Source organism: Tauraco erythrolophus, chromosome 1 (genome assembly GCF_009769465.1).
Source record: "Tauraco erythrolophus isolate bTauEry1 chromosome 1, bTauEry1.pri, whole genome shotgun sequence".
Taxonomy (NCBI): Eukaryota; Metazoa; Chordata; class Aves; order Musophagiformes; family Musophagidae; genus Tauraco; species Tauraco erythrolophus.
The window spans coordinates 63,228,179-63,243,146 of record NC_141465.1 but is presented as its reverse complement, the minus strand read 5'-3'; the positions used below and the strand labels follow the sequence as shown (position 1 = coordinate 63,243,146).

At 40.9% G+C, this 14,968-nt stretch overlaps 1 protein-coding gene across 1 annotated transcript in view; it reads left to right on the top strand.

The window, feature by feature from the left end:
* Positions 1-9,594, top strand: part of LONRF2 (LON peptidase N-terminal domain and ring finger 2) — a 34,804-nt gene extending 25,210 nt beyond the window's left edge. The window contains exons 6-12 of the mRNA XM_086610031.1: positions 1,324-1,420; positions 1,792-1,906; positions 2,593-2,714; positions 3,520-3,678; positions 6,661-6,823; positions 8,878-9,027; positions 9,403-9,594. Of these exons, the coding sequence (XP_086466157.1) occupies positions 1,324-1,420; positions 1,792-1,906; positions 2,593-2,714; positions 3,520-3,678; positions 6,661-6,823; positions 8,878-9,027; positions 9,403-9,561 (965 nt within the window). The 3' untranslated portion in view covers positions 9,562-9,594. The remainder of the gene's footprint in view (positions 1-1,323; positions 1,421-1,791; positions 1,907-2,592; positions 2,715-3,519; positions 3,679-6,660; positions 6,824-8,877; positions 9,028-9,402) is intronic.
* Positions 9,595-14,968: the final 5,374 nt, after the last annotated feature.

Sequence of the window (14,968 nt, the reverse complement as noted above, 5' to 3'; positions counted from 1 at the left end):
TTGAAATATTAAAGTCTTGGAAGTGCTGCTGGCTCTCTGCCACCTCTGCAAATGATCAGTGTCTGGCCAGTTTCTGATCACATTGCCGTGAAGGGGAAAAACCCTGTACTTGTCTGTGAACTGCAAACTCCGTAAATAGATTGTGCAATCTGACCCACCTGTATCTTCACAGTGAAGGCCATAGACCGCGTTTTACCCGTAACCATTAATTTCTGGTCTGTGCTAGATCCCGGTGCCGTGTTACTATTTGCAGAAATTAACACAGTTAGATTCTTGCTATTACTAAATGCTAGCATTTGAGATGTAGGTTAAAGATAACGCTGTTTTTCTTTGTAGACCGCACACCAGTGCCCTCTCCCCTATCCTGTCTGTGCTCGAGATAAACCAGATGCCGAGCATAAGTTATCCTTTAACAAAACATCCCTGTGTTTTAGCCTAACATAAAAAGCTGAGTGCTTGTTTTTAATGGTCAAGAATTTGGTTAATAAAAAGGACGTGGAGGCAGCATTCCTGGCTCTGTTGCATCTCATCGCTGAGCAACAAAGATGCAGATTGTAAAAGAAGTTGCGGAATCTGCTGGTATAAATGTCTTCAGAAGCTCGAGCTGATAGCCCTTGAGCTTAAATGCTGCTGCTGTGAAGTTTGAAGCCCGTACCCTTTAAGCCTCTTAACTACAGGGATACTTACCCACCCTCCAGAAAACAGGGTGGCAGAATTTTACGAGAAGTGTTTCGTTGTCATGTTTTCAGAGTGCTGAGCTAGTGAAATCCCTGTTAGCTAATGCAGCTCCAGTAGTCCTTAAACTTTAAGCTGTCTGAAACTTGGGATTTCCACAGCAGCCTAGTCTAGAAGAGCGTAAGCTTTTTTAATACTTGTAAGAAAAATTACCCCTGCTGAGAAATCTATAATAAACACTGGTGAAATAGTTTGACTGTGTGTAAACAAATTAAATTCTGGACTTAATGTACTTTAAAAACATCTGGCCGGGCTGATGTGGGAGTGGTGATGGTGGTGGGAAAGCAATAGCAGAGTATTTTGAAAACTAGACTTTAAAAAAAACAGAACCCAACCATTTTTGGAAAAGCAAATAATGGATATTCAGCTGTAAAGTGCTTTCTCTGGCCATAGACATCATCCTCTGCTCTCCAAGAGATTTCCTGCCAGAAAGTCTAAAACTTAAAGGCAAAATATGTTTGCTTGGAACAAAACATCAAAAAATAAGAGAGCGGAATTAGGTTCTTTACGGAAAAACAACTTAAACAGCAGCTGAAAATGCAGTAATACTTAAGTATTTACTGTAATCATCTTCTTAACTATACTTAGATGCAGATCCTTTACCTGAAAACACCGTCATCACTTCAGGAGAGGTACCAACAACTCTGGTGGATGCATCGGACTTTGAGTGTTCCCTCTGCATGAGGTACGACTGCATTGACCTGGGATTAAGATTGGAAAACCTTTCTAGCTTCTGAAAAAAAGGTTTTATGGTGTCAGAAGGGAAAGCTGCCAAAGAATGTCTAAATCATTGCTCTGTTCCTTCTTCCTGAACCTTGCATCTGGTGAATCTTTACAGATGTGTTTTTCTCCATTATATGTGGTTTTCTCCATTGTTCACCACTTCTAAAAATGGAAACTGTTTTTTATATCCTTAGCTAAAACTGTCACCTGTGATTTGTACAAAAGCAGGAAGAGAAGAGGTGGCTGGATCTAGTCACTTCTTTCCACAGTTTGGGAATCTGCATTGTTTGTGTTGGCAGCTTAGGGGTTTTTTTCCGTGTTTTTTATGTTCAGGTTGTTCTACGAACCTGTTACCACTCCCTGTGGACACACCTTTTGCCTCAAATGCCTTGAGCGTTGCCTTGATCATAATCCACATTGCCCGCTCTGCAAAGAAAAGCTGTCAGAAGTAAGTATGTCCTTGCCCTAGTTAACAAAAAAATACAAAGCTACATTCTTCCTAAAGCACGTATGTGGGGTTTTTCTGTGCTCTACTTGCAGACCAAACAACACAGTAGAGTACCCACAGCATCAAGCTGTGCACAGACCTCATTAGCTCCAGAGTATATTTTGTAATTCCTTGGAAGACACGCATGGTTTGCTGGTGCTGAAAGTAAATGAGGATTCCAGTGTCACACCAGGCTTATGCCTTGGGAGTCCCAATCATAGCCTGATTCCTACCACCTCTACAGCCTGTATCTCTATCTGCAGTGGATGAGGAATGGTTGCTCCTTGGTCAGAACTTCTTCTCCAGCAGATATAATGTGTCTTGTACATGGAATACTTGGGGAGCAGTAACCTGGCAGCTTTAGGTGAAAATAATATCTATATCTTCTGCAAAAGTGAGGAGGGAGTGCCTTTTCTTGTTGGTAGTATAACTTCTGCCAAAAAAAAAGGCACAAGGTTATAGTTAAATGGGCACTGGAGTGACCCTCGTATCCTAAAGTGAGAGTTTTGATGCCTGAAGGCTGGAAAGGAGGAGGAATCAGTACAGTCCTAACGTGCTGTTTGGCCTTAGGAAAGAGGATGGGTTGGGAGGAAGAGATGTTAGCTGGGTTCTTGTTACCAAACTTAGGAGTTGTCTCTTCTTTGCAGTTTCTGGCAAGCAGAACTTACAAGAAGACCGTCCTTACAGAAGAGCTGATAGTCCGTTACTTGCCAGAGGAATTATCTGAAAGGAAGAAAGTTTACGAGGAAGAAATGAAGGAATTGTCAAAGTAGGCTCTCATTTTGCTGCTGACAGCTGTTATAAACGTATTTTTAATCTAAATTACTTGAAGAAGCTTCATTTGCTTGTGAAAATGCATGAAATTAATGAATTTGTAAATGAACCTGCTAGATATTTTGTATTTCAACATGATTTTTGCAGATAAACAAGAAACAATGTGCTTGGATGGTAGAGGCACACGGTATTCTTAAAGATAATTGCTTCTTCCTCTGAAACAATATAATAGCTTTAAAAGTTATAATGGAGGTTTTCTGGGAGTAAAAGTCCAATTATAGATGGGTTATACTTCAAGTCAGGAGAAGTTCAAGGATTCAGTGTTGTTGGTGACTTGTGAATCTTATGCTACAACTCAGCTAAGAAGGAAAATAAAACATGCAATTAAGCCTGAGAAAATATGAGGATTAGTGGGCTTCTTCAAAATTAAAGGGCTTTACTGAGCTTGGGAACTCCATACCACCTTGCTTTGAATGTACTGTATTGCTATAAATGGTTAACACCAAAATCTTACTACTTGTATTTAAGTATTGATATACACATATTTGGGAAATTGGCTATTATTTCCTGACTTTTCCTCTATGAAAGTAGATTAGAGAGATTGTTTCTTTAATGTACTAACAGAAGGAGTCCTGAAATACGTTTGTCTTGTAAAAATGACTAACTTTGACCAGATGCATATATACAAAGAATGAGTCTAAAGAAACCACTGGACTCAGTGTTGTATTAAGGGTTTATGCTGAATATAACAGTACCCAGAAAAAAGCTGAACAATTTTTTTTTAAACCGTTATCTTGCAGTTTGAATAAAGATGTTCCCATCTTCGTATGTACCATGGCCTTCCCTACCATCCCTTGCCCACTCCATGTCTTTGAACCTCGTTATCGTCTAATGATAAGAAGATGCATGGAAACTGGTACCAAGCAGTTTGGCATGTGCTTAGCTGACGAATTAAAAGGGTAAGGAGATGAGCTGCAAATGTCCTGTTGTTGCAGAGGCTGTTGTGACGCTCATGGAGTACTACAGCACAGTATACTTGTCTCTCCAAACCACTGCCATTCCTTCCAGTCCTGTGTGAGCCAGTACTGAAGTGGCTGGCTTTTTACTTTTGTATATTAAACATTCCTTTTGACACAAAGATGTAATTTTTATTGCTCCCCTGTTGGATGTAGAGCAAGAATACAACTCATCCCTGCTACTACAGGCTCCAAAAATAGCACTTAATTGTCTGTGTGGTTGGAAAGCTTTCTAGCCTGTTTGTTCTAGTGAAAGCTGACTGTCTGGATGAGGTCGCTCCTCTGTCTGCTCAGTTTTAAAAAACAGAAATAATATTAAAAAAAAAACGAACCTACATAGTTTTCCTACATAGGTGGTATCATTTGAATGAGATAAAGTATACCCTTGACTGAGAAGCCTGTTCTGCTGCTGAATGTTCAATTTTGATGTTTGTCTTTATTGCTGTGTTGCAATGTCTAAGCCATCTGCAGTGAGTCGGTTACATTGTCTTTCTATATGATCTTACCTTTAATTCATTTTTGTGAATCCTGACACTGATGTGTTTCCAGCTCCCTATGTGGAGACTGAATGCTAATCATTAGATGAAAACCTTTAGGTTTTTAAGTCTTTTACAGGTGATAGTTTTTTAAGTGAAGGGTATAAGAAGATGCTCGTGGGGAAAAAATGAGGTGGTCTTAAAGATCTGCCTTACAAGATGTAATAGATAGTTACTGACTTCAGAAAACGTGTTGCAGTGATGCAGACTGTAGAATGGATGATTAGTGTGGGAGCTTTTAAGAACATATTAGACAGGCATCCTCAGGAGCAGCATTTTTGTAGGTGATAATCACTGGAGCTGAGAGGAGGACACTAATACCAGGACTCGGCAGCCTTTCCTTGTCCAGTTCAGGGTTTGGTTTTAGTGTTTTTTTTGTGTTTATTTGTTTGTTTTTGTTGTTGTGTGTTTTTTTTTTTTCCTCCCAGACTGGACTGTAAGGTGGCAGTAAGAATGCAGGAGATGCTACAGCTTTGAGTCAGCTCTGGCTGTGCTTCATGCCGTTTGGCACGCTGTTGGTGCTGTGATTGGTGGAGTTCAGACTCCAACAGCAGCTGATGTTCCACAATCCCTTCCAGGCCAGTTACCAACTTTCTGGAAGAAAATACTTGTAAGAGTGAGGACAAAATGACCGTAGGACATCAGTGATAACGGCCCTTACATCTGTGAAGGCTTGCGGAAGAGCCAAACTTAACTGTAGTCAGGACTAATACAGAGGGCCAAGGGGGGATTACAATCCCCAAAACACAAGAATTGATTTATTAGTGTCATAAAGAGTATTTTAAAATGCAACTGGTATGGTTAGATTTTTACATCCTGTCTGTTTTGAGTTACTGAAAGAAGTAAACTTTTTAAGCATGGTGACTTCTACTTAAATCAAAAGCTGATGTGCAGGAAGCCTTCATCTGTAGACACCTGGCAGGCTGTTGTAGCTTCTTACACAAGTAAAGAAGTTCTGTTTATTCAAAATTGCGAAATAAACTGGGAATAGAAAAAGTGGGGAAACTTGTTCTGCCTCATTTGCCAAGACATGGATATGGAAGGCTGAGATTCATACCTCACTTGAAAAACACAGTGACAAGACATGTTTAATTCATCACCTTGCTCTGGTTTATTTCTCCACTTTAAATTAAAACTGGGAGAAGAATTGTTTATAAACTTCTAATGTGTCAGTACATTTTATACTGGACTCTAGGTGCTTTCTTGTCTCTCTTTGATTAAAGTCACTTTCTATCCAAAAGTAACTTCTCAAAGAATGACAAAAAACCTCCACATCACTTACTCATTAATTTCTAAACTCGGAATGACTGTCACTAATACCCTTAATTTAAAAAACTGTTATGTAGCTGTTTAAATAGCGTTTAGTCTAATATTGCTATAATAAACCTGCTTGTAATCCCACTGTAGAGCACCAGGGTTTAGCTATGTGCAGCTGTACTCTTCTTGCTCTTCCTCAGTTTGTTTTGTACGATGGCTGGGAGAGAACGGTTGTTCACAGCAGTCGGCTTTCCCGCTCTGCCCCCTTCCCAAACCCATGATTTGTGGTAGAGTAGAAACAGGACTCGTTTCCCCATAGTGTCGCTGTTTCTTCATCACTCTGATGTAAGAAATGGCCAAGCCCTGGTAGAATGAGTGTTTCCCTGATGAAACATTTATCAGACCCTGCAGGGATTTGGTATCTTGAGACGAGACTAGATACAGCGCATTCTCCTGCTTAGCAGTAGGCTGAGTACAGAGCCTGCAATCAGCCTCCCTAGTGAACTCACTGCTGCACAAATGTAGAGTAGGTAAGCCTGATAATGTTAAGTAAAAATTTATCGCATGCTTGTTTCTAGAACATGATTAATACCTGTACCTATTTTAAATATAACAGATACAACTGTGCTTTTGTAAAGATTTTTTTTTTTTAACTTAAAGTATACAAGTGCAAGAAAAATCTTGCTATATAGAAGCCTTTTCCTTCTAAATCCTGTAATCGTCTGCTCAGACCTCGGAACAGGGGGATGGCCCTCCCAGCCCTGCATTTGTTCCTCAGTTTCTGGACTTCTTTATGGTATCTTTACCCATCTTGTTTTCTTTGCAAACCAGGTGAATTTGCCACCAGCAGTCGGCAACTCCCAGTGTGAAACAGACTCCATTTAGTTTCCCATCTCTTCCCAACCCTTCCCTCCTCCAAATATTTATACTCGGAAAATGCTACTGTCGTGGTCCTCTGAGGGAAGGCAGAAAGGGTGGGGGTTGTGTGGCTTATGTGAATAAGCAGAAATGTATTGTCACCAAAGCAGGATCCTATTTCAAATAAAAAGTGGTGAATTAGGCCCAGTATTTGTCCTGATGTGTATAAACACTTGTTGATGACTTCCACTTTTATGCCCTTCTGTCATTTCAGATTTGCAGATCATGGCTGTATATTAGAGATCAGGGACGTAAAGTTTTTTCCTGATGGACGCTCAGTTGTTGATACAGTTGGTGTCCGTCGTTTTAGGGTCTTAAGCCATGGCCAGCGAGATGGATATAACACAGCAAACATCGAGTATCTTGAAGATAAAAAGGTGATCTATGGTGCAAAGTTATTCATACCCATGTATTGCTGGATTCACTTAAATAGCCTTTCCTTGTTGCATTTCAAGCTAGCTGTGCCTTATTTTTAAACCAATATAATTATAAATACTAAAGCTCTGTTTTGAAAACGATGGAACAAACTTTCTCTCTTCCTTCCCTTTCTTCCTTTCTGCCCTTGTAATTATCTTTCTGCCCTTGTAATTATCTTTGCTTGAAGTGTTGCACTCCCTTCATGGATCTCAAAAGTAGCTTCTGAGACTCAGGTGCTGAGGTCTGCCATGATGTGTAGATGAGGTCAGGTTAATGTTTTAAAACTGATATGGACATGAACCCTTCTAAGGACATGTGCCCCTGTTTTTAGAGGACTGACTAGTCTCTTCTTACACTGAACTGACAGTTTGAAGACTTCATATGACCTCTAGGCTCTGGTTTACAGAACAGGTCCTCAAACAAAAGTGAGAGTCCACTCTTAAAATGAGATCTTCATGACATGTAGTTAACCATGCCTGTACAAGCATCCATCAGAACTGGCTGAGGGCAGAGAAATGCAGAGAGGGGAGTAGTCTTTGAAAACAAGTCCTCTCCTAAAACCTGTGTCAAGTGAGGTGCTTGTGATGGGTGTTGGCCAAAGGGTGGATTTTTGGTCATGCTTAATGATGACTTCTTGGATCATCTTTAGAGCATGTCTATAAAACCCTGATCCCTCTTAACACTGAGTTTAGTAGTAATCTCATGCCAATTGATGAAGTCCAGTCTGGTCATATAGCTCTTCAGCATGCTCTCAGAGTTCAAGTGCAAGTCTATAAAGTCTTAATAGGACTTTTCTAACCTGTGCAGGATGATGCAGTTGTTCACCAGGCCAGGAAAGGCAGATCACGTGGAGGTGCCTCCCCCTGTGAAAGTAGGTAGTAGGTAGGTAGTCAGCTCAGAGTGAGGGCTCTGCTGTGTTTAAATCCCTAGTGAGGGTGGTGGAATGCAGATGTCCAGGCATGGTTTGTAGATGGTGCCAGAGACCCACCTCTTCATAATTAGGGTGAGATTTACCTTGTCTCACTTGAGAGGCTGACGTCTGTTTTCAGTACCCTACGTTCATGTTATATCTGATGGTGAGAAATCTCAGTACAAAACTGTCTATTTTATCTGCTCTTAGATACCTGCTCTAAGATGAGACTAATTGGCCTCTAGAGCTGTTTCTCCTCGACTGTGAAGGGCATACAGAGCAGCTAGCTCAGATATGCATCAGAGTTGCACAGGTGAATCACGCCATTGGTGTGTACAGATCACAGGAAGAAAAACCCAAACCAAAAAGATAAAAACAACCAACTCCCACAAAAAACAACCCAACAACAACAACAAAAACACCAAACAAAAGATGAAATCACTAATTTGTAATGGGTTTTGCTTGTGCTTTTTTCTTTTCCCTAATGGCTAATAGTCATGCCTGTGAAACTAAAACCCTCTTTGCCTCAGCGAGGGTCTGTTTTTATGGCCGTTCCTGGTATTGGGAAAGCATCTGCTTTCCCTGCTTCCTGCCTGCTCAGGTGTCTGCCCTCCTCCTCCTTCTCCTCCTCCTCCTCCTTGGCTGTCCTACCATGGCCTTAACACTTCTATAAAATACTGCTGATCTCTAAATGCCGCAGACCCCCTGTCTCTGTGCTCGGTGGCAGTAGTGTTTCTTTTGTTTTGCCAGACGATACAATAATGTTCAGAGGTCCTTCTGTGACGAGGAATCAAGGTTGTGGGTTTGAGATGATTAATACAATGTCCCGGGATTAGAGAGCATATTCTGTTGTGCCATACAAATGGATGTTAACAAGGAAGTAACTGCTCCAAGAAATGTCACTTCAGAGCACCTAGGGGAGGGTAAAAAAAAAACCTCCAGCATCACAGGTTTGAAATCTGAGACTTGGGTACGATTTTCTTAGATAAGGACATTTGAACAGCTGTAGTCACTGCGTTATTTTGCTTTACTTGCTTCTGGGGAAGCATATGGACTTCACGGTATCAAACCTGGTTTGTTCATCTCCCTTCTTTTAACAATAAGGTTGAAGGACCGGAATATGAAGAACTTGTCCGCCTTCATGACTCTGTTTATGATCAAGCCGTTGCCTGGTTTACATCTCTTAAAGACAATATGAAAGCGCAGATTCTCAATCATTTTGGGTCCATGCCAGGAAAAGAGCCAGAGCCACAGGTAATAAAACCTTCCTACTCATACATACTTTCTCTATATGTAGTTTTTACACAAGACTATTTTCCGACAGGTTTTTGCCATGGTTTTGGGCATTCTAAGCTCTTCTTGTTTACCTAATTTCAGTCTATTAGCGTGAAGCATGGAAAACAATCAGTGGCAAACAAATCAGTGTAAGCTCATACCTGAATAGATCGGTCTTAATGGTGCATATAGACAAGGAGGGCACCTGAAATTAGGTGTTTAGTTGTTGTTTGAACTGTTTGTTTTATGGCGACTTTCTTAGCAAATAGAAGTAGAAGGTGGGAAGGAAGGTGATGTTCTTCATGTGGCAGTGCTGGTGAATACGTGATGGCATGTCTTTCCACCCTTTTGCAGAGCAACCCCAGTGGTCCTGCCTGGTACTGGTGGCTCTTGGCAGTGTTGCCTCTGGAAAACAGAGCTCAGCTGGCTATATTGGCTATGACGTCCCTTAAAGATCGTCTTATCGCCATCAGACGCGTATTGATATTTGTGACTCGCAAAAGACCCAGATAACATGGACTTCAGTTGTGAGCGGGCACCGAAAACATCTCGTGACAGGTTGTTCTGGGGGAAGGCAAAGGGGGAGGGGTTGTTTTTGGTTTTTTAAAGAATCCTTCAAAAAGGAACAACCCTTTCTGACTGCGTCCAGCATCCATTGATTGCATCGGTTTGTTATCCTGGGTATTCACCAAACCTTGCATTCTCTCCTGTTGTCCTGGTGAAATCTGAGCCTCTACAAAGCTGTGCTACAGTGAGAGCATAGCTGATAGATGTGGATAATTGCTTCAAATTCTACGATAGAGTTGATGTTTCTAGCCTGCAGGAGAGTTAAGTACTAGAATAGCACCATCGGCCTGCATGTGATGGGGATTTCCACTTGATAGGAAGAGGAAACTGGACAGTGGATTGAAGAGGTGTTTCCTAGACTTCCTTGAAGGTAGTGAACAGAAGAGGAGTTAACACTGCCCAGCAGAAGTATTCATGAAGACCATAACCAACAGCACGCTCTGTTAGTGAATCAGTAGGCAGTCTGTCATACACTCACATCTCTCTCTCTTCAGCAAATAGCAGTCTGTGAGGAAAAAAAAAAAAATAAGCCGTTTGTGGTCAAGGCATCCAAGGATATTTATCTGAAAGAATAATAGCTACTGAATAAGTACACTATTTAGTAGCCTTAGGTAATCCCTCATGTTGTGATTTATGTGTTGTAGCGGATTGAGCATGTACAAAATGTTTGGAAAGGTATACTTTGGTTTATTTGAAAAGAAAACTCAAAGTAATCCTAGCTGGTCTTATCGCTAAAATCAAATCAAACTGGCTCCCTAAAGTATGATAAACTCTGCTGTGAAATAACGATTTCACCCCAAGAACGAGGGAGGCATGCTGCAGTTTCCTTTGAATGCCTGTTCTGCACATGGGATCGGCGAGGAGGAGGTTTCTATCTTCCTCCTGCCTGCAGCATCATGCCAACCTCCTGTTATGTTGGAGTGATCTCTACTGAACGTGTTTCAAACCAAAAGTATTGTAGTTTAGTACCAGTTGCTGTATGTGATGGAAATCAGTCCACAATAACACCGTGAAAAGAGGCACAAACCGAACCTATAAAGGCAAGTCTCAATGCAAGCTTAAGTCAGGTGTTAACCTTCATTTGTCTTTTTTGATTTTTTTTAATGTATTGTTTCGTTAATATCTAACTTTGATAGCTATTAAGTCAGTCACTTGTCAGTGAAATGATAAACATTTGCTCCACTGCTAATGAAAAAACTAACAGTGTTACCAATTCAATTGGCATAGTTTCCTATAAGTAGAACTGATACTACCAACAGGAAAAAAATATTGACTTGAATCTCCATGTGCTGCAAGCATAGCAAGACCAATGTAAAGACTTGTTCATGTGCAAAAGTCTGATAAGAAGAAATGGCTGTTTACCTAAATGGTCAAAGTGCCTGGTTTCTTTTTTAGTTCCTTTGTCCTTATTTGTCAATGAAGATGTATTTAAACTTTTTTTTTTTCAATTTGCACATGAGTTCTGGAAGAAGACTGCATTAATGCAGTGATTAAGATATATTACCTGCGCTCTTTGGGTATTGTAGTCATAACCTGTGTGGTCTGGGAAACAAAAATACAGAGTTTTTTTTTTCCTTTCAGCAAATGGCTACCACAAATGGTTTCTGTAACATACCCTGAATGTACTGTAACTGCCTCTACCTTGAACACGCCTTTTCTATTTAAATAATTTGTAAGTGTATTCTCTGAATTGTGAAGTGCATAACTTAGAACCAATGATGTCATAACCTCTACAGTAGCCTTCTGCAAGTTCTGCTACCGTCACCAAAACATTCAAAATTCAAGTTGAATGCATTTCCTCCAGGGCTTGAATGTGATCAAAAGGAAGTCACTGAAATATAAAGGATTTGGTTTATATATGGGAGGAGGAAACGTCAGAAATCAGTAGGTCTTCAGCCGACTGTCAGCTGAGCTACCGAAGGGTGGTTTTGCAAACTAATTCTCAGACCAGAAGATGGACTGTTACTTGATCTCGCAATCCTTTCTGTTCAGCTTCCTGTTCTTCCCATCCCTTTCCATGCTGTGTATTCCTTCTAGACTCACTCATCTCGCTCCTTTGTGTGTCTGGCCTAGTTTTGAGTATTACTAGTTTAGCTGCAAGGGGACGCCGATGGTATTTGTATATTGCTGGTCCCTGATCTTACATGTGCTTAATTTTACCTACAAGAGTGCGTTTAAGAGAAAAAAAAAAAAAACACATCAAGGTGCTAGTTAGTGTCTTCTTGGCTTTGCCTCAGTAACTAATGTGAATATTCTTCTTTGCAAAAGTGATTTTTCAAGATATCTACTTTTGAGGTACTTCTGAGAGGAAACCCTACAGAACAAGAGAGGTTGTTTACTGCTGTTAAGTAATGTGTAAAGACACATTCTACATGGAAACTGACATTACTGTGTTCATGAAGGCCTGCATAATTAATGGAATGATAGTTATCGAAGAGAAAGCTGAACTGTAGAGGGATTTTTTTTTAGTCGAGGTTTAATGCGGTTTGTGAATATTTCAGTGACATGTTTTGGATAAATGATTAACAACATAGGAATTGTCTGTGTATGGATGCAAATAATCATATTAGCAGCCCAAAGCTGACATTTCTTCCAAAACATTGAATGCTGATCAAATAGCAAAGCTTTAATAAATAAAAAAATTTTAAAAATCACCACTGCCCTGTGGTACTTGCTTTCTAAAGGAAAGTACCAATTTCATTGTTACCAAATTATCTCTGCCACATAATCTCTACAGCATCCAGTAGTACCTCATGGGAAAAGCTAGCTATCTCATTTCTCTCTAGAGGAAATGTCTATGTTACGGCTGATCTATGCTTAGGTGTAACTTGTCACCAAGGTACATGTTGGAAGCATTGGAGCCAAGCTCCTGGAAGAGATAGACAGGATTCGTTGCCTTTCTAGCTCATTATGCTTTTCTTGCTTGCTTTCCAAGCAAGGATGCTGGGATATATGATGAGTCTTTTCACTGTGGTGAATGTGGCCCTTCTTTATACATCGTAAAGAGGCCAAAAAAAAAAAAAAAAAATCCCTCTACCTCTACACCTGTTGTTCACCTGTAAAGCTTCAAGCTGCAAAATGATATATATATTTTAACCTTTTTTTTTGTCTTTCAGAAGCATACTAATTGTTTGCCACTGAGGCCTTTTATCTACTGTATTTTAATATGTTCATTTGATAGTCATCGAGATCTCTTTGTACTTCTAACCTGTAGATCTTGTCATGTTTCTTACTGCTCCTTTTTCCTCGTTCTCCAGTCCACTTTTAAATTGATAAATAGAAAGCTGTACACTCTCTATTCCTATTACATTTTACACTAGTGGAACTGGTATTTTGGTAGCGCCTTAATTTTGCAGTTGTGAAATGATTGTATCAACTCTTATCTGGGGCTTCTGACCAGATATAAACGAGTATGTTTAATGTAGATAAACTTGAAACCATTTTTTACTGTTTTAAAGCTAGTTATGAAATGGAGTGTGTACATATGTATAAATATAAATTATTAATCTGCACCTTTTTGTATCTAGTAAATACAGGAGAAGTTCATGTTCTAACCACATTTGGCACTTCTTGTTGCATAAGCAAAGCCAAAACTTTTTTTAAAAATTGCAATGTTCATTTCATGTATATTTGCAATATTCATGGGAAATGTATTTAATTTATGTGATATTTGGAATAAAACAGATTGAATTTAATAGTGTGAGTTTATGGGAAAGCTTCATGGCTCTGTAAGGGCTGAGGTCTTGCTAGAGGTGCAATAAATACAGTCTGAACAGAAACAAGCCACTACTATACTGCTGTGAGAAGGGGGGATGATAGTTTGATTTCCCTGACAGAAGCCCAAGGGATGAGAATTGGCCTCACGAGGTTTTAAGAACCAAATGCTGAGTTTTTGGCATGTAATAATGATGATACTGCAGTCCATGATAAATCATTGAATGGTTTGGGTCAGAAGGGACCTCAAAAATCATCTAGTTCCAGCCCCCCAGCCATGGGCAGGGACACCCTGCACTACACCAGGTTGCCCAAAGCCTCATCCAACCTGGCCTTGAACTTTTCCAGGGATGGGGCATCCACAACTTCTCTGGGCAACCTGTTTCAGTGTTTCACCACCCTCACAGCAAAGCATGGTGGGGTTTTCTGGGGACCTGGGGCAGCCTGCGGTGCTGCCTGTGAATGCGAGGGGTGGATTTGGAGGGAAGCAGGAGATCTCCAAAACGTAAGGGAGTTGGGAAGCCCTTGGCAGAGGTGGGATGGAGGCGATGAGCCCTAAACTCCCCCAGGAGTGGGATGTGACAAAGATGGGAGAAGGGTCACACAGTTGCCTTTTCATTTCGTACCTTCTTGGATCATGTATTTGTTTAGCGCTAAGTGTGACCTGACAGGTCCTGCAGAATAAATTCTGAAAAATGTGGTTACGATTACAGACATAGAATCATAGAATGGTTTGGGTCGGAAGGGACCTCAAAGATCATCTAGTTCCAACCCCCCCTGCCATGGGCAGGGACACCTTTCACTACACCAGGATGCTCAAAGCCTCATCCAATCTGGCCTTGAACAATTCCAGGGATGGGGCAACTTCTCTGGCCAATCTGTTCCAGTGCCTCACCACCCTCAGAGTGAAGAATTTCTTCCTTATATCCAATCTAAATCTCCCCTCTTTCAGTTTAAAGCCATTGCCCCTTGTCCTATCACTACACTCCCTTGTAAAAAGTCCCTCTCCAGCTTTCCTGTAGGCCCCCTTTAAGTACTGGAAGGCTGCAATAAGATCACCCCGGAGCCTTCTCCTCTCCAGGCTGAACAGCCCCAACTATCAGCCTGTCTTCATAGGAGAGGTTTTATTGACTAAGCCCGGTGAAATAAAATAACTTGAAGGAGCTGCAAGGTGGAGGAGATGTTCCATAGCAGGCACGGGTGGGGGGGGTGGTGGGATACCGGCCAGGCTGTTGCCGCAGCAGTAAAATGCAGTTGTGGAGGGCAAAGCTCAGCCAGATTGCGGGGACCATGTCCTGTCCCTTGTTTTTTGTCTTGCTGCCAGGTGAGCAAAACCATTCTGAAGCATTTTTACGTGTATTAGCCCTTTTTTTTTTCTTTTTGGAGGGGCTGGATTGGATTGACTTTGTTTGGCCTTACTCATGCTGCCTTTGTGCCTGTATTCACTGAATGTCTGAGCAAACAAACATCAGTTACAGGACTGCTCTTTTAAAAGAATTTGCAAGTGTGTGTTGGAGCTCATGTGTAAGTGCTGCCTGAGCTGTTTTGGTGTGCTAGACAACAGCATTCTTTAAATCCATCCACCGAAGGAAGGAGGTGGGGAAAGATGATTGATCCACCTTTCCTTTTTATTTATCAG